General features: G+C 50.0%; 9 protein-coding genes across 9 annotated transcripts; 4 read left to right on the forward strand and 5 right to left on the reverse strand.

The window, feature by feature from the left end:
- Positions 1 to 643: 643 nt before the first annotated feature.
- On the reverse strand, positions 644 to 1,648 carry BU24DRAFT_492141 (uncharacterized protein; the record flags this gene model as incomplete). Its single annotated transcript, XM_033533874.1, has 3 exons — positions 644 to 1,136; positions 1,189 to 1,359; positions 1,425 to 1,648. 3 exons carry the CDS (start codon positions 1,646 to 1,648, stop codon positions 683 to 685), a joined length of 849 nt encoding a protein of 282 aa, XP_033384298.1. The 3' UTR covers positions 644 to 682.
- Positions 1,649 to 2,662: 1,014 nt separating this feature from the next.
- On the forward strand, positions 2,663 to 5,087 carry BU24DRAFT_422277 (uncharacterized protein). The gene is made up of 2 exons (XM_033527951.1): positions 2,663 to 3,366; positions 3,432 to 5,087. The coding sequence occupies exons 1-2, from the start codon at positions 2,870 to 2,872 to the stop codon at positions 4,870 to 4,872; spliced, it is 1,938 nt and encodes a 645-aa protein (XP_033384299.1). The 5' UTR covers positions 2,663 to 2,869; the 3' UTR covers positions 4,873 to 5,087.
- Positions 5,088 to 6,806: 1,719 nt separating this feature from the next.
- On the forward strand, positions 6,807 to 7,106 carry BU24DRAFT_462177 (uncharacterized protein; the record flags this gene model as incomplete). Its single annotated transcript, XM_033531970.1, has 1 exon — positions 6,807 to 7,106. One exon carries the CDS (start codon positions 6,807 to 6,809, stop codon positions 7,104 to 7,106), a length of 300 nt encoding a protein of 99 aa, XP_033384300.1.
- A 2,732-nt stretch (positions 7,107 to 9,838) lies between these two features.
- On the reverse strand, positions 9,839 to 10,627 carry BU24DRAFT_189063 (uncharacterized protein). The gene has a single exon (XM_033521688.1). It carries the CDS (start codon positions 10,520 to 10,522, stop codon positions 10,058 to 10,060), a length of 465 nt encoding a protein of 154 aa, XP_033384301.1. The 5' UTR covers positions 10,523 to 10,627; the 3' UTR covers positions 9,839 to 10,057.
- A 760-nt stretch (positions 10,628 to 11,387) lies between these two features.
- Positions 11,388 to 13,825, forward strand: BU24DRAFT_422280 (uncharacterized protein). The gene is made up of 2 exons (XM_033527952.1): positions 11,388 to 12,944; positions 13,005 to 13,825. Exons 1-2 carry the CDS (start codon positions 11,845 to 11,847, stop codon positions 13,540 to 13,542), a joined length of 1,638 nt encoding a protein of 545 aa, XP_033384302.1. The 5' UTR covers positions 11,388 to 11,844; the 3' UTR covers positions 13,543 to 13,825.
- BU24DRAFT_189067 (uncharacterized protein) lies at positions 13,579 to 14,045 on the reverse strand. The gene has a single exon (XM_033521689.1). It carries the CDS (start codon positions 13,848 to 13,850, stop codon positions 13,614 to 13,616), a length of 237 nt encoding a protein of 78 aa, XP_033384303.1. The 5' UTR covers positions 13,851 to 14,045; the 3' UTR covers positions 13,579 to 13,613.
- Positions 14,046 to 14,197: 152 nt separating this feature from the next.
- On the forward strand, positions 14,198 to 16,126 carry BU24DRAFT_450587 (DNA polymeras-like protein subunit delta-2). The gene is made up of 5 exons (XM_033531037.1): positions 14,198 to 14,292; positions 14,356 to 14,539; positions 14,596 to 14,727; positions 14,788 to 15,691; positions 15,742 to 16,126. Exons 1-5 carry the CDS (start codon positions 14,252 to 14,254, stop codon positions 15,972 to 15,974), a joined length of 1,494 nt encoding a protein of 497 aa, XP_033384304.1. The 5' UTR covers positions 14,198 to 14,251; the 3' UTR covers positions 15,975 to 16,126.
- Positions 16,127 to 16,295: 169 nt separating this feature from the next.
- BU24DRAFT_492146 (uncharacterized protein) lies at positions 16,296 to 19,113 on the reverse strand. Its single transcript, XM_033533875.1, has 4 exons — positions 18,331 to 19,113; positions 17,670 to 18,281; positions 17,529 to 17,612; positions 16,296 to 17,478 (listed from the first exon to the last, which is right to left on the reverse strand). Exons 1-4 carry the CDS (start codon positions 18,893 to 18,895, stop codon positions 16,502 to 16,504), a joined length of 2,238 nt encoding a protein of 745 aa, XP_033384305.1. The 5' UTR covers positions 18,896 to 19,113; the 3' UTR covers positions 16,296 to 16,501.
- Positions 19,114 to 21,050: 1,937 nt separating this feature from the next.
- Positions 21,051 to 23,080, reverse strand: BU24DRAFT_189116 (DEAD-domain-containing protein). The gene is made up of 2 exons (XM_033521690.1): positions 22,723 to 23,080; positions 21,051 to 22,665 (listed from the first exon to the last, which is right to left on the reverse strand). The coding sequence occupies exons 1-2, from the start codon at positions 22,965 to 22,967 to the stop codon at positions 21,207 to 21,209; spliced, it is 1,704 nt and encodes a 567-aa protein (XP_033384306.1). The 5' UTR covers positions 22,968 to 23,080; the 3' UTR covers positions 21,051 to 21,206.
- Between the last annotated feature and the right edge of the window lie 666 nt (positions 23,081 to 23,746).

A 23,746-nucleotide genomic window follows, 5' to 3' on the forward strand; every position in this document is an offset into this window, starting at 1 on the left:
TTAGTGCAGCTCATGGGGACGATGATCTCATAGAATGCAACAACGTGATTATGTACTGGTGGTATGTATAGGTTAGGTTAGGTAGTTACGAGTACTTTTGAACAGGTTCAGTAATTATTCAAAGCCCATGGTCTCCCGTTTCAGGACCATTATCCATTGACTATCCCTTTTCCTATCCAATCTTCTTCCACCATTCCAATCTCTCCGGAGGCGGCATCCCGGCTTTCCGGCAGATTTCAAAGGGCCTGAGCCGCCTGACCGACGTCATCTCTTCTTCCAAGCCCCAAACTTGATGTCGAAACTTCCTTCTTTCAGTTCACCATTTTTACCAACTTTACAAGCCCTTCTTATACGAGTATCCATTTCGACCTTTTGAACTTCCAGCGAATCCCATGCATCGACTACCTAACCTAATGCAGTGCTGAACTCGCCTCCATGATGCCGACTGTTCCACAGCCCTCTTGATGTCCTTTCAGATAGCGACAGCAGTTAGTTACCCACCTCGAACACCAATCTGACCCATGATTATTGTTTTGATCACGCCAAACTTCCTACTTGACATCTAGTGCTCGTCATCCAAGCCCGCGTCCAAGTCCATATCATCTTCACTGTGAAGAATATCCCTTCTCGCTCCTTCATCTGAATCGGACTCCATATGCTCCTCCACCCTCGTTGAGAGTCACTAGGCGTCCACTTCTTTGACTGGCATATGCAAACCACGTAGAATAATCTCCTCCGTGTCCATGCCTGGTTTTTTCCCGTCTCCAAAGTGACGATCTGTCTCAACTACGGGTTGTTTGCCTTTCTTGATTGCGTACTTTTTAATACCTGTCAAGCTCTGGACCTTCTCCCGGATTTGGGCCATCTCTTGCTCCGATTCACCTCCTCCATGGCTGTCCTTGCGGAACACAAGATTCTCGAATGCTGCCCGCGCCGTGTGATAGTAGTATTTCCATGGGACGCCCTTTGTATCAGAGCGCGAGACCGTCTCGTATCCACTGAAGGCTTTTGCTTTGCTGAAGATCTCTGCCTCATTGTTTATTACAATGGGTGTAGCAAAACAGTGCCCGCTGAACGCCTTTCTAGCGAACACACCTGCTAGCATGTTGCTAACGTTCCTTTTGCCCTTTATGTATCTCGAGAAAGAGTTAGTTTCCGGATTTGGCCTGCCATGTAGTGTGTGCTTACACGACGAAGTCCCTCCCATCCCTGAAGAAGTCATTGATGTAAATCACGAGTAGCGCATGGTCCGAAGTCTCTTGGGTGTATGCATCGATATCTATTGATTTATTCCCCACTCTGAGCCAGCGGAACTCATCGTGGAGTTTCTCGCGGATATCAAAGTTGTTGTCGATCCCACTAAAGCACAAGGCAGTATTAGCATGCGTGGCAGCAATCTTGCATGGCCTAGTCTGATAGACTACCTCCAGATATTGATGTGGCCTTGTTCAGAATTATAAAGCTCTTCAAACTCGCGCGGTACAGAGACCTCCCAAACAACGCTTAAATTGTTGATTGGCAATTTGCGTCTAGTGCGAGTTCCACCTCGGGGCTCATCTTCTTCGTCTTCATCTTCGTCAGAGGTAGGAAGCATATCTGCCGGGTGAATACAAAGATCTCTGTGAGGTGGACGGGGCGCTCGTGGCATGGTTAGCAGCATCTCGTGCGGACTGGATGTGACGCTCGTTGAGCTTTTCTCGCTTTCGTTTACGTCTTCACTTTCCATGATAGTAACGATACTGCTGCGGTAATGCGTGGCCTTCTTTTTGATGGAGGGTTATGCTGATGCAAATTGGATAACCAAGAGAAAAAGTCGTAATGGATACTTGGTATCGTGGATGAAGACCTCGCCGGTAGCAGAAACCGACCAAGCGTATCGATGGAGTAGTCCTCACATGGCAGGATCTGGAAAGTACTATGAGGTTGGTAGTTCTTGCGCACATTATCACGACTCCGGAACTCGACCTCGGTGGCTCTTCACCATCACTAAGTGAGTGATGCAGTGAAGATACCTAGGTAAATACACATAGCAGCCTAACATGTTTGCATCTATAATCCACATTGGTATCAACATGTGCTCATTGGAGCGAATTGGAATGTACAGGCAGTGGACGGTAAAGGATATAGTGCACATAGCCTGCTTCCATTCTAGACATCAACACTAGAAATCGAGGGAAATTCTATGAACTGAACTATGACCGGCTCCATTCGAAATGATTCGTAGTTCTATCGCATTGTGGCATCCTTTAAACGTGTACTCGTCACTCGCCATCGCTCCCAGTCACGACGCTAATGATAGCACTTCCTGTACTCCTCTTACTCGTAATCAGTGAGGACGTGTGCCATATTGTACAATACAGTGTGCAACGCGATGTCCCGTACTTCGTATAGGCGGCGCCAATGTCTTCTGATGGCCAGCGAATGCTTCATTGACCAGATGTAGCCAATACGAACGGGGTCCCTAATGGGCCAAGAGGAGGCACATAAATCATTGCTACACAAATGAGAGAAAATCGAGCTACGATCAGCCTATGTGAATACTTCAAGAGGAAGAATCACACGAGCCGGATCCCGAATTTCAGGGTCCAGGCCTCGTAGGGCGTTCTTGATAGAGTCGATGATCGCCTCTAATCCCCTTGTGTTTCACCTTGGCGTATGGGGGGCCTGGGACCCCAAGATTCCCGCCCGGGACGAGTCGCATGTGCGTCAGAGATTCCTCCACAATGGAGTGGCAAGGCTCTGCCTTTTTCTTCTCCTACTCCCTCAATTTGTACATCCTAAGCCTTCGAATACATATTTAGCGATCTTGTTTACCATTCGTTCCTTCGTTTCGTCGATGCGTGCGTATCTGTCCTTCTTAGTGTAAACAATGCCTTCGAGCGGCTCCAAATCGAAAACACTCGAACCCACCGTCATTGATATCGAGAACGGCGCGCAGACACCCAACGGATCTTCGCTTCTCACTCCCGCTGGCGAAACGCCCGAGGCTATTACGCCAAATGAACGATTAAGCTACGAATCCGAAAGACGAGCTCGTGATACCGAGCGACCTGCACCCACCCGATGGGGTCGATTGTCCGATAATGTTCCAGCGCCAATTGCGCGAGTCTCCAGCAAGGTGGTGGATTGGGTGAAAGGGCCCGAGCCGCCCACAGTATATCGCATAAAACCGCTGTTGGAAAAGGTGCAGCTGTTTCCTGCCCGGTGCCTGTCACGGTTACCGTTCGTTGTGCGGTTAGCTATCTTGGTTGCTGGGTTCCTCTTGTGGGGTATCTTGTTTGGGGTAATATTGTCTCGATTTGGATTGCCAACGGACATTGGTGGGTTTGGCCCTCCGGTCAGACTGTCTTGTATATCAAGGTTATGGTATGTTTCTACAAGCATCGCTCTCGGCATGGTTATCAGATGAAAGACCGCTGACTGTTCTCCAGGCCGGATTCTCCAGGCTGCGGACTAGATGGTCGCGACTGCCTACCATTTGACGACGCGGCATTTGCATTCAGTTGTCCTGCTGAGTGTTCCCGAGCCCAGGTGCTCAATCCTCGAACGATTGGCGACGAAACAATCGTTTATCGCTCTTTGGTCATAGGTGGAACTTCCGAGCCGGGAGATGGCGACGAGACACCGTACCGCGGCGATTCCTTCATCTGCGGTGCCGCTGTTCATGCTGGAGTACTCGACAATGGCAAGGGCGGCTGTGGAGTTCTATCCTTGACCGGAGAGAAGAAATCGTATGGCTCCGCCGATAAGAACGGGATTTTGAGCGTAGGATTCAACTCAAGCTTCCCGCTGTCCTTTGATTTCTATAATGATGGGGACGTCTCGCGCTCAGTAGCAAAATGCGGCGATCCTCGATGGAATCTGCTCACATTATCGACCATATTCACGGCATTCTTTGGACTTCTAACGACAAATCCCGTCACGTTCTTTGTTCCGGTTTTCGTGATTGTCTACTTTCAAGTTGCGATGGCGTCCGATCCCCCTCCGTATTCTGACTATTCATCTCTCGCATCCACCGCACTTGGTGGCTTCCTTCCAGCGGCATTCATTGGAGTTTTGATCTACAAATTCAGCATCCGGAAGACGCTCTCGCATCTCAATGCACATATCGAAAAGACCATCTTATGGGTCGGAGCATGCTGGGTTGGTGCGCTGAACAATTTGACTCTGGACAAGATACCTATCCAACGTTTGACACCGCACGACATCAAACAGCAACCGGGAGCCATTGTTGCCTTGGTTATCATCGTCCTCGTAATCGTGGCAGTCGCAATCTATCAGGCGTGGTGCTTCAGGAAAGAAGGACGGCTACCCCGGTATCTAGGACTCTACGCCATTCTAGGTGCTGGGCTATTGATTTGTCTGGGTATCCCACAGCTCAGCCTTCGAATCCATCACTACATCCTCGCACTCCTTCTCCTCCCCGGAACGGCACTGCAAACACGACCAAGCCTTCTATACCAGGGACTGCTGGTAGGAATGTTCATCAACGGCGTCGCGCGCTGGGGTTTCGCCCCCATCCTGCAGACACAAGCCGCACTCCGCGGCGACGCACAGCTCGGTTCCAGCGTCCCATCCATCCTGCCGCCCGCCATCGAATCAACCAACATCACCTTCACGTGGGAGAGCATCGAGCAAGGCTACGAAGGTGTCAGCGTCCTCGTCAACGACGTGGAGCGGTTCCGCGGCTTTCACGAGGACGGGGACAAGAACTTCACCTGGACGCGACAGGCTGTAGATCATCCCGAGTACTTTCGCTTCGGGTTTGTCGCGTACGAACTCTTTGGGGGCGTTGACTACTCGGATTTCACGAGGGCGGGCATCTGGTGGCCGAATGGCACTTGGTCTGATATCCCGCCTGGGCTGAGTTGAGATAGACAGACGGCGAGGATGATTCGGGTTTTTCTCTCTCGGCTTCTTCCTGTTCATGTTCTTTTTTCTGATTTGGTCTACGGCGTTATTTCCTCTTGGAATTTTGATATGAACATGACATGCATGAATATTCACACATTGGCGGCGTACATACATCCACAAATACCTACATAAAGGATAATAACATTGATTTTTGATACACTTCCAAACCGATCCAATACATACAATTACCATAACAACCATTTTTGGTTCTCTTTCGATCTCCTCGATTAATATTGCTGATCCCGATGACAAGGAAGGTCTTGAAACGCGTTTCCCAACCAACCAGTTCACAGAACCCACTTCGAAACCCACAAGTTACCGTGTGTATGTGGTACGATGCACGAAACCTCGAGCGGGTGGTAGGTTACTAAAGGGTTGGCAGGTCGCACGGGCTGTTGATCACCGCGATTTTATTTTACTCGGAGGTCTACATATGTACAGTTCTCACCATGTTGGCCGAGGTCGCCCTGGAGATCATGGCTTGTGCTGGAGGACGTTGACGCGTACGGCGATGAAATGAAAGGTGGGAAAGATGGAATAAAAATAGTCGGACGGCGAAGGTTGCATAGGGCACAGTAGATAGGCAGCAGACTTCACTCGCCAACCTGAATTTCGAGAGGCAGAGTAGAACCCAGAGCACAAATCAAGGAAGCAACTAAGCTATGATCACTGGTAACTAGCTAGATGGATGATAGATACTTGTAGAATCTTCGCAGCGTTTCGTCGTTGCAAAGGCGACGATGCCCCACTCCGCCACCCTTCACAGAGAGGGAAACTTAAAAGGCTGTTCTTCTGACGTTGATGCAAGGGAAGGCAAGGCAAGGCAAGGCAAGGCAAGTAGTGGGACAACGGGATGTTCACGAAGCAACGGGTGGCTGGTCTTTCGTGGATGGGATGGCTGGCGGCGGGTGGGTGCCTGTCAAAGATGGCCGTTGGAGATTGGCGGCGAGCGGGTGGCTACCTGCCAGAGCTTGGAGGATGTGATGTATGCATGGTCCCGAGGTTCGTCGTCGGACGATAAGATAGATGATCATGATTTCCTTCGTCCGGAAGATTTTTCGTAGCTGACGCAAGCCATGGATTAGTGCTCATAGGTAGTAGTTACTGTGTAGAGGTTAGTGGTGATGTTTCGAGAATTGGGGAGGCGAAGGAAAAGTGACGTAGATTTTGGGTGGAAGTGACTGGAAAAGAGCGGGTGTGGCTGAAAGGGACGGGGGCTGGGGGGCTGGTGCTGGTCCTTTTGTTGCTAACTTTAGATTCGTCCCTCGGCCAGCCCGCTGCCTTTCATTCATGCTTTGTCTATGGGCTAAGTACGGAGTACTGTCTATGGAGTGTTACATACTGTCTACCAGAGATCATCTAGATTCTACCATGATTGTTTTACTGTGTGAACTGATTGACAGCCACCCCGTTTGATCTAGCTAATCCAGGTCCACTTTTATTCCCAGCTGTCGACCAGACGACAATAGAAAATGACGAATAACGGTTGATCAGGAGGTTGGTGCGTCGTTGTGTGGTGTCTCGTAGTAACCGTGCGAGGCTGGGTGCATACGCAAACAATCGAAGCTGGGTGGCAGGCTGGTGGTGGGTGGCAGGTGGCACTACAGACACGGCACAGGCACAGTACTCCGTACAACAAACTCAACCACTACTACTGTGTGACAGCATGTATAAGAGCTCAATCATATTCGCATGGTAGGACTATCTTCATCCACAAACCAAACACAATCAACTATCCTCTACTGAGTACAGTACTACATCCAACTCTCACTCCATACATCTTCCACCTTCGCTGAACACAAAGTCCAACCTTCGTTCAACACCCACACCAACCACCAACACCAGCACCAACACCAATCACCTCCTTCAAACCACCCAACCCACCAATCAAAATGCAGTTCTCCATCGCAACCCTCGCCGCCCTCGCTGCCACTGCCACCGCAACCTACGTCCCCAGCTACAACACCACATCCTCCTCCACTGCCGTCGTTGTGCCTCCTTACCCCATCACAACCAGCGCATACTACCCAACTGGCACTGGCTCTCCCTCCACCACCGTCAGGCCAACTGGAACCGGTGCTGCCCCATCGGGAACCTCCAGCATCATTCCCTTCCCAGGTGCTGCATCTGAGATCAAGGCTGGCTCTGCCTTCGCCATGATCGTTGCCGGAGGTGTCGCTCTCTTCATCTAAACCATCCACCACCCTTATTTTCGACATTTCTTTCCCATGGGATAATTCAACCAAATCATCAACCATCATTTCCCCATTTCGCCTTAAACCTTTTCAGGCAATGGGCTTAATTTCTCTTCCTGTGGTTCTTTTCCAACGGCGCAAAAAACATTCAACAACAACATCAACCAGAGAGGCGTTATTCATCCATCGGCACTGGCGTTTTTTCTCTCCCGGTACGACCTTAATGGGAAATTCATTCACGGTCGACCCTTAATCAAGATCATCATTTCGTCTTGTAATGAAGCGGTAGACATGCATTCCGAGTGGTTTCATAAGACATGAACCGCTCGACGACATGAGTCATGGGCGATGGTTATCGCCCATATGGGCTACGGAAAGGAATGGAGTAAGACGGATGATCACAAAGCTTATATAGAGGTAGATAGAACGAGACATAGCCTCATTGCTCATAGAAGCACATAAATACAATGAATATAACTTAAACAAATACTTGAACTGTCCTTTGGTTTCTTTGGTGCTGTGAGAAGTGTATCGGTACTTATTGTAATATGCATACGACAGCCTTTTTGGTCATCTCAGCCGTGCAAGCCCTCTATAGTTATTAACACATTAGACAATTAATCAGCCTGTGCGTGCCCCTTGGGCGCTTGATGCCTGATGCCCGAACTCTCTCCCACGCCCCTAATATCTCTCCTTGACCACCCAAGCGCCTTTCCCTCCACGCACGTGACCTCTGAATAGCCTCCTCATCTATGCCACAACATGGTTGTCACAACTAATTCTATTCCATTCCACGTTACAGTGAGTCATGTCTCCCTTCGACATATACTCGACATGAACCTGTTAACTAGATCGCCGCTGTACTTGGTGACTATCTGGCCAAAAACGACACATACATTCTACTTCGGCTACCTTCAGTTGGAGAACACGAAAACGTACTACTTGTTCGCACCTCAGTTCATTCTGAAACAAGCAGAGCAATCATATTATTGAAACATGGGCTTCTATCGACGAGCGTTGCTCAGCGCGCCAACCCTTGGCTACAGTGAACAATACACAGCAGCATCACAGACACAGAGAAACACAGTGACGTGGTTTCAAGAAAGCAAAAATATCACATCCCAAGAACCCAAATAAAAACACTCAATCACAAAGCTACCCAGCATCCTTGCTACGTGTACCCAACCCCGTCACTCCGGACTCGCGCGTATACGAACCAGGCTGAGCGGGAAGCAACAGTGCATAAAGACAGGTTCCCTTACACACTTATGAGGCTCCCTCAATGTCTACTCGCTGGAACGATTTACGGGGTCTCGGTTCCGTACGAATATGCAAAAAGGTGCAGGCCGGAAGAGGACAGACAGACACACTTGGTTGACCGCGAGATTCCGAGATGACATGGCTCTTATGGAGCGTGTGAGGCCAACAACTAGGAGAACGTATCCTTTGGCCTTTTGTAGGGAATTCATGGGTTTCAGGAGGGGAGGGGATCAGTATGTGTATAGATGGATTGAAATCGAGGAAGGTGGAATGTGTATTGGGGTCTGGTCTCACTTTCCACATGTGTGTGTATTGTTAGAAGAGGCGTTGAAATTCAGTGACTAAAGGAAGAACAAAGGGTAGGTATGTCGAGCTTGTCACAGATAGGCTCATGTATCTTCTATGCCTTAGATACCTATACCTAGGTCGTGATTGTAGAGTATTGTGTAGCCAGATGGCAGTTCTAAAGTTTTGCTCATCTACGGTTGTGGGTGTAAAAGAATACAGAGAGTTGCCACGTTAGATTACCCACTTGCTGGTATCTATGTTTATTTAACGTCAATTGGCTTATTCACGGCGTGTAAGGGCGTGTAAATGCCGGTAGATGCACGTATTCTTCCTTGTATAAGGTATAAACGTTGGCAGTCGGGCAACCCGACGTGACAGCCCTCAGTAGCAGGGGGTCACTCCGATGTGCCCACCCTCTATACATGTCAGGAAAGGTTTCATCAAAAAGTGATGGAATACGTTCCTCTTAACACATACTCTCTATTGTAATTAACCGGATATGGTGGAATACATCGTGGCCAAGCTGGGGCGTACAGTATAGAGGGTAGGCACGTCGGGTTGCCCACCTGCGAGTAATATGTACTACCTACCTAATTAACCTTAATCGGCTTATTTACGGTTGATGAGAGGCTATCTAACCTATAGATGCACATATGTTTCCTTGTTGCTCAAGATAATGGCAAGTGGACGACGCGACGTGCCTACCCTGTACGTGAAAGAGGCCCACCACCATTCCCTGATATATCTGTCAAGTAATTACCAATGAGAAACATGACTTCCCTCAGTTCTTTAGTAGTACAGACATCAAATACAATGAGGATTTGCGTGAACACTGCGTGGCAATGGTCAGAATATACTCCGTTCACGTTCAATCTTCCCAGCAGTGTGATGGCGCGGGAGTGTGGCCTACTTCGAACAGGAAAGGAATTTCGCTGACCCGAAGGTATGGAAGAGCCAGACATACATACGCACGAGCTGTTGGTTTGAAGGAGATTGCGAGCGGCCTTGCTGGTAGGATTCAGCACCCTCTGGGAGAGACACACTGGGCTCCCAAGATGTGGCTAAGAAGAACCGACCTGTTCTTCTCTAATTAACGCATTCTCTGAATGGTACAATCCGATTATGGAATCATTTCAAAGATCTGGACAAATCGAGAACAGATCGCAGTGCATCATCCGTCACCCACGATCTTGGCCACCATGCAAAGGGAAAATGGGAGTGGGTCCCACGAGCCTCACGGCTGCATGTCCGCCTAAACCAACAGTATTCAGAGCGCAAGCCCGAGGAACGGCCCGAATCATGCTTCTGAACAACGGAGTGGCTGTATGGAAAATCCTTCATCAGTCCTGCGAAATGATCATGCGATCGCAGACCTCCCACTACCCAAGACGGGGCACCTGTCAATTGACCGATCGCAGGGCAGGGCAATTAGCACATACATACACACATGCGAGACAAAGTTTGCAAACATGAACAGCATGTAGGGGCCGGGCTATGTTCTGGTAGAGCAGAAGGACGAATGGAGGAACTGGAAGCCACCCCACGTCGACGGAAAGCACTGACAGATTATTATCAAACGTCTCCGCTACGCCGTACGATAGACGTGAAAATTTGATGCACATGGATCCCAGCTGAAATGAACAACAATTTTGCATTTCTCTCGGCGCTTCCTTGGAGTTGACGTCTCCGGCGGTCCGTTTCGGTTCGATCCGAACGTGCCACGCTTGCAGAGCCCCAGATACAAGCAGAAGCGAGCGCTTATATGTAATCTTAATATAATTCATGTGCAGTTGGGTGGGTTTAGATTGACGTACTCGTATTACGCAATGATAATCGAAAGGGTGTCGAAAAACATTGCCTATCATCTGTGAGACATAGATGTTGCTCTGCAATCAGATTGGCAGAGGATCCGAGATCCTTACGGTGAGGGATGTGTCTCACCGACATAGTTCCAAGATGTCGCCATTGTTTGGGTGCAGTGTCTCAGGCTTGCACTGTTGTTGGAGGGTAATAACCCGAATACGGGCATCAGATATATTAATCCGTCCCCGAAAGGGAAGGCTGATGGAGAAAAAATGCAAGGGTCAGACATGCTCAACGTGGTGAGATCACGCCAACGATTAGGTAGATTTGTATCACACCCAACAGCATCTTTGCGGCGTAGTCTTACCCTGCCCCCTTTCCAAGTAACTACAGGAAGGTGGACTGAAAGGAGGATTATTATCCGTTTTAAGGTACAACAACAAGCACTCCCGTGCCGCAAAAGAGTCTTTAGGAATCAGGATGCGACCATACCATACGTGTAATAGTCGAAAAGGTAATCTACCCGTGATTAGTATTGTCATCCTTGGCCACGATCTTGGGTGTACATACATACGCCCAGGTAGTTCTGCGCTTTGCGTTCTTCGAAATTGGTCCGATTACGAGCTCTTTTAGAGCCATTCTCAAGAACTTGGGTTACAAGTGTTTCTTTTCACTGATTTGGTACCTCCGTCGTATGACTGATTCTTCGATAGTTGTTGTTGTCGTTGAGTTTTCCCGCTGAGGATTCCCCTTGTTTAGGGTGTTGAGGTGGATTTTAAAATGGCACGAGTGGTTAGGCGATGTACGAAGACCCTGAGAAGGAGCGCTCCCGCTGCTCCACTTATTTCCCGCGCCTCAATCTTGTCCATCCCCAGCTTCCCTGCAACGTTAGTGTATTCTTAACTCGTATCTCGTACCAATACCATACCATACCTACCTAACCTAGGTACCCATACCATACCTACTACTCCATACTTTCAACTTCAATATACGTATTGCTTCAACCATACTGTTCTCTGGTACAATGGTTATGCCACGCTGCACTTCAGGCTCCCACTGGATTCTTTCCATGCAAAGCATCTTGAAGAAGTTGGACAGATGTTCCCAACTCATTTCGAAAGTGTGCTGGAATGACACTGCAGTGATGGAACGACAACGAATACCGTTTCCCATTCGCGTTACGGAGTCAAAGTATTTAACATGAAGATATCTACCTCAGTAAGAAGGCATCGTCTTCTTCAGCCCGGTGCTTCACAGTCTTTTCATCATTCAAGTTTTACAATCTTCTAATTTTTCATAATACAGGCTCTTCTGTGAAGGGCCCAAGTCTATTCGCTAATACATTGCCAACATCGGCGACGTTTCCTTTGTCTGTTGTACTAATATGCACTACAATTGGTTGTCGCTGTCGTTCACAGCACTCCTATGTACGACAGATGTGTTTATCACCTCAGTATCGGCCAGCACCCTTGCCCCTAGAAAGGGTGGTGATCCGAAAGACCTGATGAGGAACCAGGTCAACCAGGCCATCAACATCGTCAGCAAGCAACCAGGTTCCAACATGAAGAATTCGGGCTTTCGAGAGACGAAAAATGACAAGGAGCTTCTCGCCCACCTCAAACGGTTGACAGACGCCAAGCAGGCAACGGTCAAGAAGGGCACAAAGGTCGAGCCACGGAAGGTCAAGGTCGCATTCTTCGAATTTTACGGCACCAAGGGTGACATCGGCAAGTCCCTCTACTATCTCGACGAGATCGAAAAGTCGAAGATCTTGAAGGCCCAATCAAAAAGGCTCGCAAGGATCATGGATGTCGTCAAGGCGGAAAAGACTTTCGAGGTCAAGTTCGGCGTCGACTGCGAAGCAAAGAAATACCTGACGGACGAAGTGAAGAAGGTCTATGCTCAGGATATCGCGCAGTGTGGTGAGGACAGGCAGGGCTTCAAGGACTTTATCAAAAGAACCATTCAGGATTGGAAGCCCGATGCTATCATTCAGGGCCACGCTATCGAGCGTCTGTACGATGACGAGCAACCGGATCCGGATGATCCTGCTGGCACAACCTTTTTCAAAGGGTTGCAGATTCCAATTCAAAAGTGTGTGAAAGACGACACATGCTTCACGGTCAAGCTTAAGTCGTACACGAAGACTATTGAGGATGTGAAGAGAAAGGACAAGCAAGGAGACGAGTACTCGCTCACTAAGAACGATATCACTTTGGTTGGTCAAACTCCGGATTACTACGCGGGTGTCAAGTTGGAGCTCTCCAAACAAGTTCTCATTGGACGAGCACAAACCCCCCTTGACGATAGCACGAAAAACCCACAGAAATTGACAGACTGGCTGAAAGCCGACGACACTAAGAAGGTGATGTACCTGAGTTCAGGTGGCAAGGTGCGCCCATCGGAGAAGGACAAGGACAAGATAACACCTGTCTTCAAAACATTCTTGGACAAGACACTAAAGGACGAAAAGTATAAGGACTGGTAAGCTGAAAATTGTGCTCCTCGATGATAGACTCATCCCCTTGCTGACTGACTTTGTAGGAAGTTCATCGTCATGCACTACACGCAGGGCTCTGATGCCGATAAGCAGGGCGTTCTCACCGATGACGATCGTGTATTCCATATCTGGTACCCATCAAATCTTATGGATCTCTGGAGCAACGCAAAGATCAAGATCGTCGTGCACCATTGCGGAAAGGGATCGTTCGACGATGCGATTCTCAGCAAGAAAGCACAGATCTGCATGCCCCAGATAGGCTTCGGGAAGGACATGGTATACTGGGCTGCGAAACTGAAGGAGCTCAACATTGGCGTCGGCGTCCCACCCATCACCTTCAAGGACCCGGACTCTAAGGAATATATGGGCGAGCAGGAGCCGTATCCAGAGGCGTCCATGAAAGAGTTTTTCAAGGCTTTCGAGACGCTGGATGGACCTCAGGGTGACGAGATGGCTAAGAATACCCTACCCCTGATCAAGGTTTTGACGGCAGATACTGCCGGAGAGTTGACTTTGAAGGTCATCAAGCGTTGGGCAAATGCCTTCTTCAAGAGACACGCAAAGGATAAGAAGTTCTTCTAACGACATACTGGACTAAGATTGCCCTTGGATTGGACGAAGAGAGTTTGGTGGACTCGATGATATCGACTAAGTCAAGACAAATTCGCATTTTTTTTATTTACTGCATTTAGAAAGGGGACATAGACATAAATCGGAAATATAGACAAAGGAAAACTAGACATAGAACGGAAACCTAGACTTAGAAACGGAGCCATAGAGTTGGAAAAGAAACTTGGACCAAGAAGAAGATTCATAGAATTATAGACATATAGACATATAGAAATGTAGACATATAGACATATAGACATAGACATGAACGATTTAGACATTAGACATTACGCTTTTCCTGTACTGTTTGGGTTACTTCCACCTATTGACTTTGGGTTTTATAATGCCTCAGCAGATCAACCCAAAAAGGATTATGATCTTGTTGGTCCAAGAGCCAGTATTATATTCCACAAGCGTAAACACAAGAATGGCATTATGCGTATATGATATCATTATGGAACCTTGGGGGGACGGGGGTACTAGGTCAGCATGTCTGCCCTACGCACATTGGTACGGTTGCAATTGGACAAGACGAGTAGACCCTTACACTTCCTATTCGGTCATAGCGCACAACGCGACTGACGCGACTCCCAGCTCGAACTTTGAGGAAATCGCGCCCCTCGATTCACCCAAAGTCTCAAATCAACAATCAGCCAGTGCTTCCTCGACCTGATCCCTCACAATGGTTTCTCCAGATGGCAACCTGCTCAAGGGAGAGCCCTTGTAAGTATTCTCTAGTAGACTGGAGGTTAATGTAATATTCTTGCTGACTTGTCCTGGTATTAGTCCAGACGATGCGTACATCCCCTCACGAGAAGCCTCCGCATATAACCCTCTTCACACCTTCGAGCTTCCAAAGGGGTCGGACAAGCATTACAAGCAGCAGTTCGCAGACATGTACTTCCTGCGGTTATCACAATTGAAGGAAGCGGTCCGACAAAGAGCGGAGCAGGAATGGGGCGACTTTAAGGTATAGCAGGGATGCGCGCTTGCGAGACGATATCAAGGTGCTGACAGGTGGAGTAGCTGGGGAAGGAGAAAGCGGTTAAGGTGGATCGTGTGTTAGATGTACGGCAAGGCGAACTGTGCTGGGTCATCGGTACTGTTTACATGGAGATGGCATTGAAGCCGAATATCTTGGACGACATATCGAAAGAGGTAGGTGACCATGCGCTTGATAGGCGTCAGCAGCTTGAAGGTCCTGATGGTTTGTGACAGCACTGGATTTTTGCGCCCCCCACGCGCGATACCTACATTTCTTCCGAAGGTCAGACCGAAATGATGCTGGAGGACGAATCTGGACGGCTTCGGATTACAGGCGGACACCTGGAAGGAAACTACGTTACTGGCTGCGTGCTTGCCGCTCTCGGTACCGAGCAGGCTGACGGAAGTTTTGAGGTCATTGCGACACAACACGCGGATCTCCCACGGCAGCCGCAGCGCTGGGAGCGTGACGATTCTTCTCTGGCAGCCACAAAGAAGACCAAGCCGAAGAGGGGGAGATCGGGAAAAATGGCGGTCGTCTCTGGACTCGACATCACGGGTACGCAGGACGACGACATAAACCTGGATCTGCTTGTGGAGTACCTTACTGGAGAGGTGGGTGCCGATACGACGCAAAAACAGACCTCGGCGATCACCAGATTGGTGATTGCAGGCGACAGTCTTGCCCATGCATCGCCAATCCCGTCAAGGGAAGAGTTCGCGGCAAAGAACCGGGGAAAGAAACATTATGGTTACGATGCCTCTGCGTACAACAGCTCCCCTCCTGAGCGGCTGGATGAGTTCCTCTCAGAAATCCTACCCTCGTTGCCAATCACGCTACTTCCAGGACCGTCCGACCCAGCAAATGTTGCACTTCCTCAGCAGCCGCTACATCCAGCCATGTTTCCGAAATCTCGACAGTATGCAAAACCTCCAGTGGAAAGCAACGAAAGCCTGGAGGGGTTGGACAGCGTCACAAACCCTTGGGAAGGCGACATTGAGGGTTGGCGAGTGTTGGGCACCGGCGGCCAGACAATCTCAGATCTACTGAAGTACATCGACAATGTCAACATTCTAGATGTAATGGAGATGATGCTGCGATGGCGGTGCATTGCTCCAACTGCACCTGACACACTCTGTAAGTCTCAGTAGTGCAGGAAGATTCAGACGCAAGCTAACAAAATCAAGGGTGCTACCCATTCCAAGACGACGACCCCCTAATCGTTAAGGATTGCCCTCACATTTACTTCGCCGGCAACCAGCCGAAAGTCGAAACGCGGGTGATTAGCGGTGTTGCGGACCAAGAAGTGCTCCTCGTCGCGGTTCCCAGGTTCAGCACGTCAAAGACCCTCGTCTTAATCGACATGGAAACAAGGCAGGTAGACACTGTCGACCTCACTATAGTTACTCCGCGAAAGTAAGCAATTCAATGTACTCTGGAGATAGTGGGGAGAGAGGGAGAGAAGGAATGCCATGTCGTTGTCATGAACAATTAGAAATGATGAAGAAGTATGGTGAGAGTAAATATTGTCCTCGAACAAATGATACCCAGAATTAAAAAATGGAATGCGATAGCAAACTATATCAACGACATCAATGTGCAAAGATTTCGTCCGGATCTTAACTAGTGATAAGCCTTGTTGATATGATGGACGATTCTGGACCTTTACCTTTGCCATTGCATATAAATGACGGACTGGAACTTCAAGGGCTTCTTAAAGAAGCAGTGAGATATCAGATTTGCCAGTACAGTGATTGATTGATACTGTCTAATGAAAGAGATCGCTTGCTGACACAAAGACACGAATTGAAGACTTTGTTAATTAATCATACAAATTCCTTTCGCAGAATCCCACGCCAAAAGTTAGCGGCCCCTCCCTTTACTCCTTTCCAAGGGTAAGAAACCCGATTCAAGAGACCCAAACCACTACCACTGTGATTAATCCGTTCACGGGGCGCCGAGGCTACTGAGGGGCGGCAGGGTGTTTCGATCGTACATCTCGTCGTCCTCATCGGTGTCGGCCTCGTCTTCTCGCCTCTCGTCCACATCAGCCATCTCCTCATCCTCGTCGGCAAATTCGTCATCCCTCTCAAGAGTTTCGACCTCTTCGGCGGCGTTTCCATTGGCTCCGTTGCGCTCTTTCCAGGCGACGTCTTTCTTGCCCTTGGATTTCGTTCGTACGATATCCTTACCGCCATCCCAGCGCTCGAGTCTCCTCAGTGCGCGAGTATACATCTTCGAGCGGTAGTAGCTTTCCTCGCCATGGTCGTTGACCTCGCCGGAGTAGTCGATGGGAACGAGACCGGCGAACATGGGAGGCGGTGTCTTCGTACCCAATTCGGCATCCTGTTTCTGAATGGCCAGGATGTTGTCTTCGTCGTCGGTATCGTAGCCTGGTGACATGCCTTTGCAGCGGATCCAGGCGCGCATCAAGGCCCCCTCCTTGCGACGCCGTTTCTCTGCTCGCTTGTACTCAACTCGAATCTTGCGGTCTAGTATCACCTCGACGCGGCGGCGACGATACTGCTCCACGGCTAGCTGATGCTGGGTCAATGGGCGGCTGCGTTTGTGACTAGGATCGGCTCCGTTGAGAGGCAAGTAGAAGCCATGGACCGTAGGAGCTTGGCTAGTGGCGGGGGACTGGCCGTCTTGTGAAGCAACTTGCACTTCTATCTTGTTTTTGAGGCTACGAGGTCCATTATTGCGATTGCGTGACCAATTTCCTCGGCCTGGTCCCTTCGGTGCCGGTGAGGATGAAGGCCCGTCTTCGTTGAGAAGTGTGTTGATACGCATATTTGGAGTGCCCTTTTTGGCTGTGTTGTAAACGCTGCCCGGTGGCGAAGCTGATCGTGTGCGGTCGGTATCTGATGGATAGTCTCTTTCGATGAGCGACTTTGCAAGTTTGCCTCGGCCTCTCCCTGATCCTATACATTGTCAATCATCAGGCGATCGGAAAAAGTCCAGAGCTGCTTACCATGAGAGGGTGACTGCCTATCTTTCCCTGGAGTGGATGCACCATCGTCGGCAAGGACTGAGAATACAGGATTTTGGTTGAATGCTGAAGTTCTGTGTTAACGCAACTGATGTCGACGGCACATGTCCATTGAAGTCTTACCTTTCTTGCTTGTTCGCTTCGGTCCCGTCACAACAGGTGCCATATCGCTCGCAAGGATGGCAATTCGCTCCTTGCGTTTGATTTCTCCGAAGTTCTTCTCATCCACGGTATCAACGTTCTCCAATGCCTCCATTTCTGGTGTCAAGAACTCAAAGGGCGGGCACTTTTGGGGGAAATCCCCGGGGCCGGGTTCTCCCTCGTTCGGATACTGCCCTGCACCGAAAGGGTTGTTCAGTGCGGCGTGCTCGGTGAAGTCGCTTTCTAGGTACCACCACATCAACCATAGGAATGCAGTAGCTCTGCTCCTGCTGCTGAGATTGGGCCGCATGACGAGGTCGAAGAAGTCGCGTGGAGGGAAGAAGTGAAGCTCGGAGATCTTAGGTGCGTACTGCGACAGTACGAAGATCAAGTTCACCGGATTCGTTCGCGGGATAGCGGTTTTCCTGATATCTTCGATAGTGCTCGGCTGCTCGTGATCTTCGGTTGCGCCTTTGAGGATGGACTTCAACCTTGGTGCATCTTGGAGCTGTTTGTAGGCATTCGGATCTTGATGGGCTTGGAGGGAGGGGATGGAGTGGTATGTCCGCAATTGTGCTCGCATCTCGGGGAAAACTGCCAGTATGTTAGTTGTGCGTGATTTTAGGATCAGACCTGGTCATACAGTTGAGTGTGGTATTCATGCGCCCTACGTTGACCAGCAGACAAACCATGGCCATGTTCACAGCAGCAGGCCGTTCCGACAATAGCTTGTCCTTCAAAATCTTGCTACACTTGCTGCTTTTTGCCATCGCATCTAGATATATGTCCGCAAATGTGAATAATTCCTCTGGGGGTTCATCTGAATTGTGCTTGTGGAAGACGCGCTGCGTATCCTCGAAGACGTAACGCAGGAAATCGTATTGTATGTCCTTCCTCCACAGCGGAATGCCATCATCCTTTTTTAAATGTCGGATCTTGTTCCCAGAATATACAGATGACACGCTGCCGTTAGCATTGCGCCTTGTCGTGGTGGTCGTCGCGGTGTATGAAGATTTGCCAGGCTCTCCATCGGTCGCAGTCTTTGTACCATCTGCATCCTGTGCAGCTTCGCTCTCATCTGCGCCGGGAGTGTTGACTCGCGACGATGAGCGTTTAGAATCTTCCATGGCGGAATCTGGTGCGAGAATGTGTCGCAAAGTGCTTCTGGAGTCGGCCTCGTCGGTGCGTGAAGGTGTGTTCGCCTCCATGTCGCGCGGGCCAGGGCGGTCGCAACGGCGCGGTGTAAGTGTTCCGATCGGCGAGGTCTAGGGACGTTACGGCAACGAGATGGTCGATGCGAAATGTGTTATGTATCAGCGCAGGTGAGTGAGGTGGAGAAATGGTCTTTTGCAGATGGAATACGATCGTCTTGTGAAGTCAACAAGAGGTGGTCACTGCTCTTCTTTCATAAGCAGCGTGGTCAGAGGCGGATTTCTCCGGTGAAGTTCTAGGCCGGGTTGGAAGGTAAATAAGTCGCGATGCACCACCCAGATTATTCACATACACTGAAACAGGATGTCGCAGCCTCTTGAAAGGTCGAAATGACAATATAACGAGAATTAATCCCAATTAGTCTCTAATAAGTTCTTGTACATATGCCTGGCCCAAAACCACTCTGTCGTCCTCCTGCTTGTCCTTGGGTGCCTCAGAGATCGCGACATGCCCCCAGCCTTAATCAAACGAGTAAGGAGATGGTACTACTACCAAGGTCCAAAGGAAGTGGATCTTGCAACTACATCCCAAATCCAGACTTGAAATACTATATTGTAGAAATGATTCTGAAATGTTTTTATTGTTCCCACCGTATGAAACTTCGATCCTTGGTCACCTTCCCCCTGTTCCATGGTTTTGTAAGATGATGCCCCCCGTTTGAGGTATCCCCAACCACCACTCCTGCGAACTTTAATCGGCTATTGCACAGCTACCACTTGCAGCCAATGAGCGACAAGGTGAATATCTACATAAGATGGGACAGCTATTATGGATTAGTCGTAATTGATTGACACCCCTGATCGGCTTCGATGACTTACCTTAAGAATAAAGCTTTGAAGAATAGTCACGGGTGGGAGTACCAGGTCATGTAGTTGTGCTCAAACAATTTTAGCAGTTTCACCAAAGGTATGAAAATCACGGGAGCCAGTCAGAAGATGGAATATGCGAAAATCAGTTTATTTTCGCGCGAACTAGTCTATTCGAAGGTGATTCGATTACAGTGCTTTTATTCTGATTCCCTCACCCAAGTCATCATGGGGGGATTCGGCATTAGATGCAAACCAAGGTGTCTCCACCACCAGGCCCTACTGAGCCATGTAGATGCCGAAACTGATCATTTCCGTCACGATCCTAGTCCAGGACCGGAGAAAAAACCCTCATGAACGCCGTCTATGTGCGATAAACCGGCAAACTTTTCCGTCGTCAATAAAGATCCATACCGATGTCTCTCTCCTCGTTGTGAGAGACGACGAAAAAGGGGCGTTCGCCGAGGGGTATGAGACGAGGGAAAGGAATCGCTTTTGTTGATGGAAAAAGGAAAAAAGCTAAGAAAACAGGTCGTCGGCGCGAAAGCCGGGAAAGCGAGATCTATTGAATGCTCCCCTAGCAGCAAGCAATCAGGAAGAGAGGCATAAGATGTTCGTCATGCATCCTTCCTGGAGAATGCGTTCGTACCTCTGCCGTCCATACGGTCGAGCTCGACGTAATTTCGTCGATAATGCGCCGGGTATCCATGGATATGCAGTGGAGCTCGAGAAGAGAGACGGGTCCGCAAAGAAACAGTCGCTGTCTATATGCTGATCGGGGTATGAGAGCAAGTTCCAGACTTCCGAGTCGTTAACCGGGAATGAGTCGCAGGAAAAAACCATAAAGAAAAATCGAAAAAGCCGATACTGTAAACCGCACGTGGTGCGGTACGACACCCCAGGGTATCGATTACGAAAAGATGGGAATTATGCCCTGGGTATCGAGATGTCGTTGATGTGTCGCGGAGTGGCATCTACCACCAAGAATTGCCAGCAGGGCCAGATGGGTTGCCGTAGCTTCCACCATAGCCTCCGCCGCCGCCCATGTAACCACCCTGAGGGGGGCCGCCATAACCACCGCCGCCACCACCGTAAGAGCCATTGAAGCCACCACCCTGAGGGGGAGCACCACCTCCACCCCAGTTGCCGCCACCGAAGCCGCCGCCGCCGCCTCCACCTCCGCCGCCATAGCGACGAACGTCACGAGTGGCACCAGCACCGCGTCCGCGGCCTCCACGGCCTCCACGACCGCCAAAGCCGGAACCCTCACGAGCAATGCTCTCGAGGAAGGATGGGACCTCTTGATTGGCTTCCTTCAAGAGCTCAATGAGGTCTCGGACAACACCGCGGTTGCCACGGTTGAAGAAGGCAGTGGAGATACCAGTGTTTCCGGCACGACCGGTACGACCAATACGATGAACATAGTCGTCAATGTCGGTGGGCAAGTCGTAGTTGACGACGTGCTTCACGTTGGGAATATCAAGTCCACCTAAATGTTTTGTCAATAAGATTTTCCGTCACATAATACATGATATCGATGGATGAAACAAGCGCAACGTGAAATGGTGGCAGGTTGGAAATGGCAGAAAGGGAGTATGGTGAAGTGGGGGTACTTACGGGCTGCAACAGCAGTGGCAACAAGGATGGGGAAGCGTGCGGAACGGAAAAGCTCGAGAGCCTTCTCACGCTCACGCTGGGTGCGGTCACCGTGGATAGAAGTGGCAGGGAAGTTTTGGTTGATAAGGAATTCGGAAAGCGAATCGGCCATGCGCTTGGTCTCAACGAAGATCAAAGTCAAGCCACCGTTGTGTGTGTGCAAGATGTCGAGCAAGACTGAGCGCTTGTCGCCATCCTCAACGTACTCAACCTTCTGAGTGATGTTCTCAGAGGTGGAACCAACACGACCGACCGACAAGAAAATGTAGTCCTTCAAGAAGTCGCGAGCAAGCATCTGAATGTCGCGAGGGAAGGTGGCGGAAAACATGAGAGTCTGACGACCAGCAGTAGGAGGCATATCCTCACCCTCGACGATACGACGGATCTGAGGCTCGAAACCCATGTCCAGCATACGATCGGCCTCGTCGAGAACAAGGTATTTGATGTTTTGAAGAGAAATGCGGCCACGCTCGATCAAGTCGACGAGACGTCCGGGGGTAGCGACGAGAAGATCGCAGCCACGCTCGATTTGACGGAGCTGAGAACCAATATCGGCACCACCATAGACGACGCAAGGTCGGACCCAAGAACGGTAGGCGAACTTGCGAGCCTCATCGAAGATCTGAGAAACCAACTCACGTGTGGGTGCGAGGATCAAGGAGGTGGGGTAGGCCTTGCGTTGACGTCCGTAGCCGTAGCCTCCAGCCTGGCTTGGTGGGGCTGCACTGGGTCCAGTCTGGAAGGCTTGGGAAAGGATGGGGAACAAGAAACCACCAGTCTTTCCGGAACCAGTCTGAGCGCAAGCCATCAAATCGCGACCTCCCATGACGATGGGAATGGAGTATTTCTGGACGGGAGTCGGGACCTTGTAGCCGGCCATTTCGATGTTGGAGATCAAATGGTCGTCGAGAGGAGGGTTCGTGAAAGTCGTGACGGGTTCGGGGACGCCTTGACCGGAGGCTTCGACGGGAATGTCATCGTACTTCTCAAAGTTGATACCGGTGTGTTGCTTTGAGGGATCGTTGGGAACACCGAAAAGCTCACGCTCAATACGTGGGTTGGAGGGACCGGGGATGTGCTTGCCATCCTTCCACTGTCCATCACCAGATCCACGTGCAGCGCCGCCTCCAGATCCTCCACCACCTGGTTTACCATAAGCATTTGGGTCGAATTGGCCCGGCTGCGTACCCCAGTCGCGGCCGAGTTGTTGGGGGGGAAAGTCTCTACCTCGTGGAGTGAAGTTGGGGGCATTTGCCCAGTTGCCGCCTTCGCCGCCGCGGTGCTGAGGGGGGCCACCATAACCCCTGCAAAATAAAAGTTAAAACTGGATTCATCTGAAAAGTGAGATTTGGATCACTTACCTCTGAGGACCGCCCCAAGCATTACCGTTCATGTTGCCGTTCATGGGAGGACCATTCATGGGAGGGCCTCCGTTCATAGGGGGACCGTTGTTCTGCATGGGAGGACCATCCATCGCAATAGGTGCCTGCTGGCGGCCGCGAAGGTGGGGTGGGATGTAAGCAGAACGCTCTCCAGGGAACCCGCCATTAGGAGCGTGCTTGGAGTCGTTGAGAGACATGCGTCCGATGTCGAGTTGCTCAGCCATCTTGAAATGAAGGTGATATTACTGATGTGGGCTGTCGGAATGTTTGGATCGCTCGGAGACGTAGAAAGTTCGACAATTACGATATGTAAATCTCTGCAGCGACTCGGCGGTGAGTTGCAGAAGAGAAATATGAACGTCTAGGTGAGAATCGTGTGGATCGAACCTGGCAGGCAGAAACGCGCCTGAAACTCTTTTGAAGGAAGGAAAAGGAGGAGCGCCTCTTTTCCCTAAACGACAGAAGAAAATGAATGTGAAGACCAAAAAGAAAGGACTTCACACAGAGCAGATATGTGAAAATTGGAGATGCACACAAAGGGGAGGGTAAAGGTGTGGTGTAAGAGGGAGGGGGGAGTTGAGTGAGAGGAGCGAGGTTTTGTGGCGACCGAAGAAAACTAAGATGCTGATGGTGAGTGCCAAGCCCGCGCTAAAGAAAAGGACGAGTTTTCGGGGGCGGTGTGCCCCAACTCAAATTCTTTCAAGCGTAGCACGCACGCAGAGGGATGTCACTGGTCGGATTGTCGATGACGGGGTGAGATCCTACTGGACTGGCCATGTCTCTCTGACGCAAGTTCTAGAATCGAGTACTCTTCTGCACGCAGCAGTGACGCTGAATCGCATGGGAGACACCTTTGTTGTCAAGCAAGGATACATACTTCTTGTGTCTCATACTCTCGCACGGATGTACAGGGTACATACAGAGTAGAGTTCAGATAGGGTTCAGATTGGTAGACTACAATACTCCGTCCTCGTACCTTACAGTTTTGAGGTACCATCAGCCT

Source organism: Aaosphaeria arxii (assembly GCF_010015735.1).
Source record: "Aaosphaeria arxii CBS 175.79 unplaced genomic scaffold BU24scaffold_4, whole genome shotgun sequence".
NCBI classification, from domain to species: Eukaryota; Fungi; Ascomycota; class Dothideomycetes; order Pleosporales; genus Aaosphaeria; species Aaosphaeria arxii.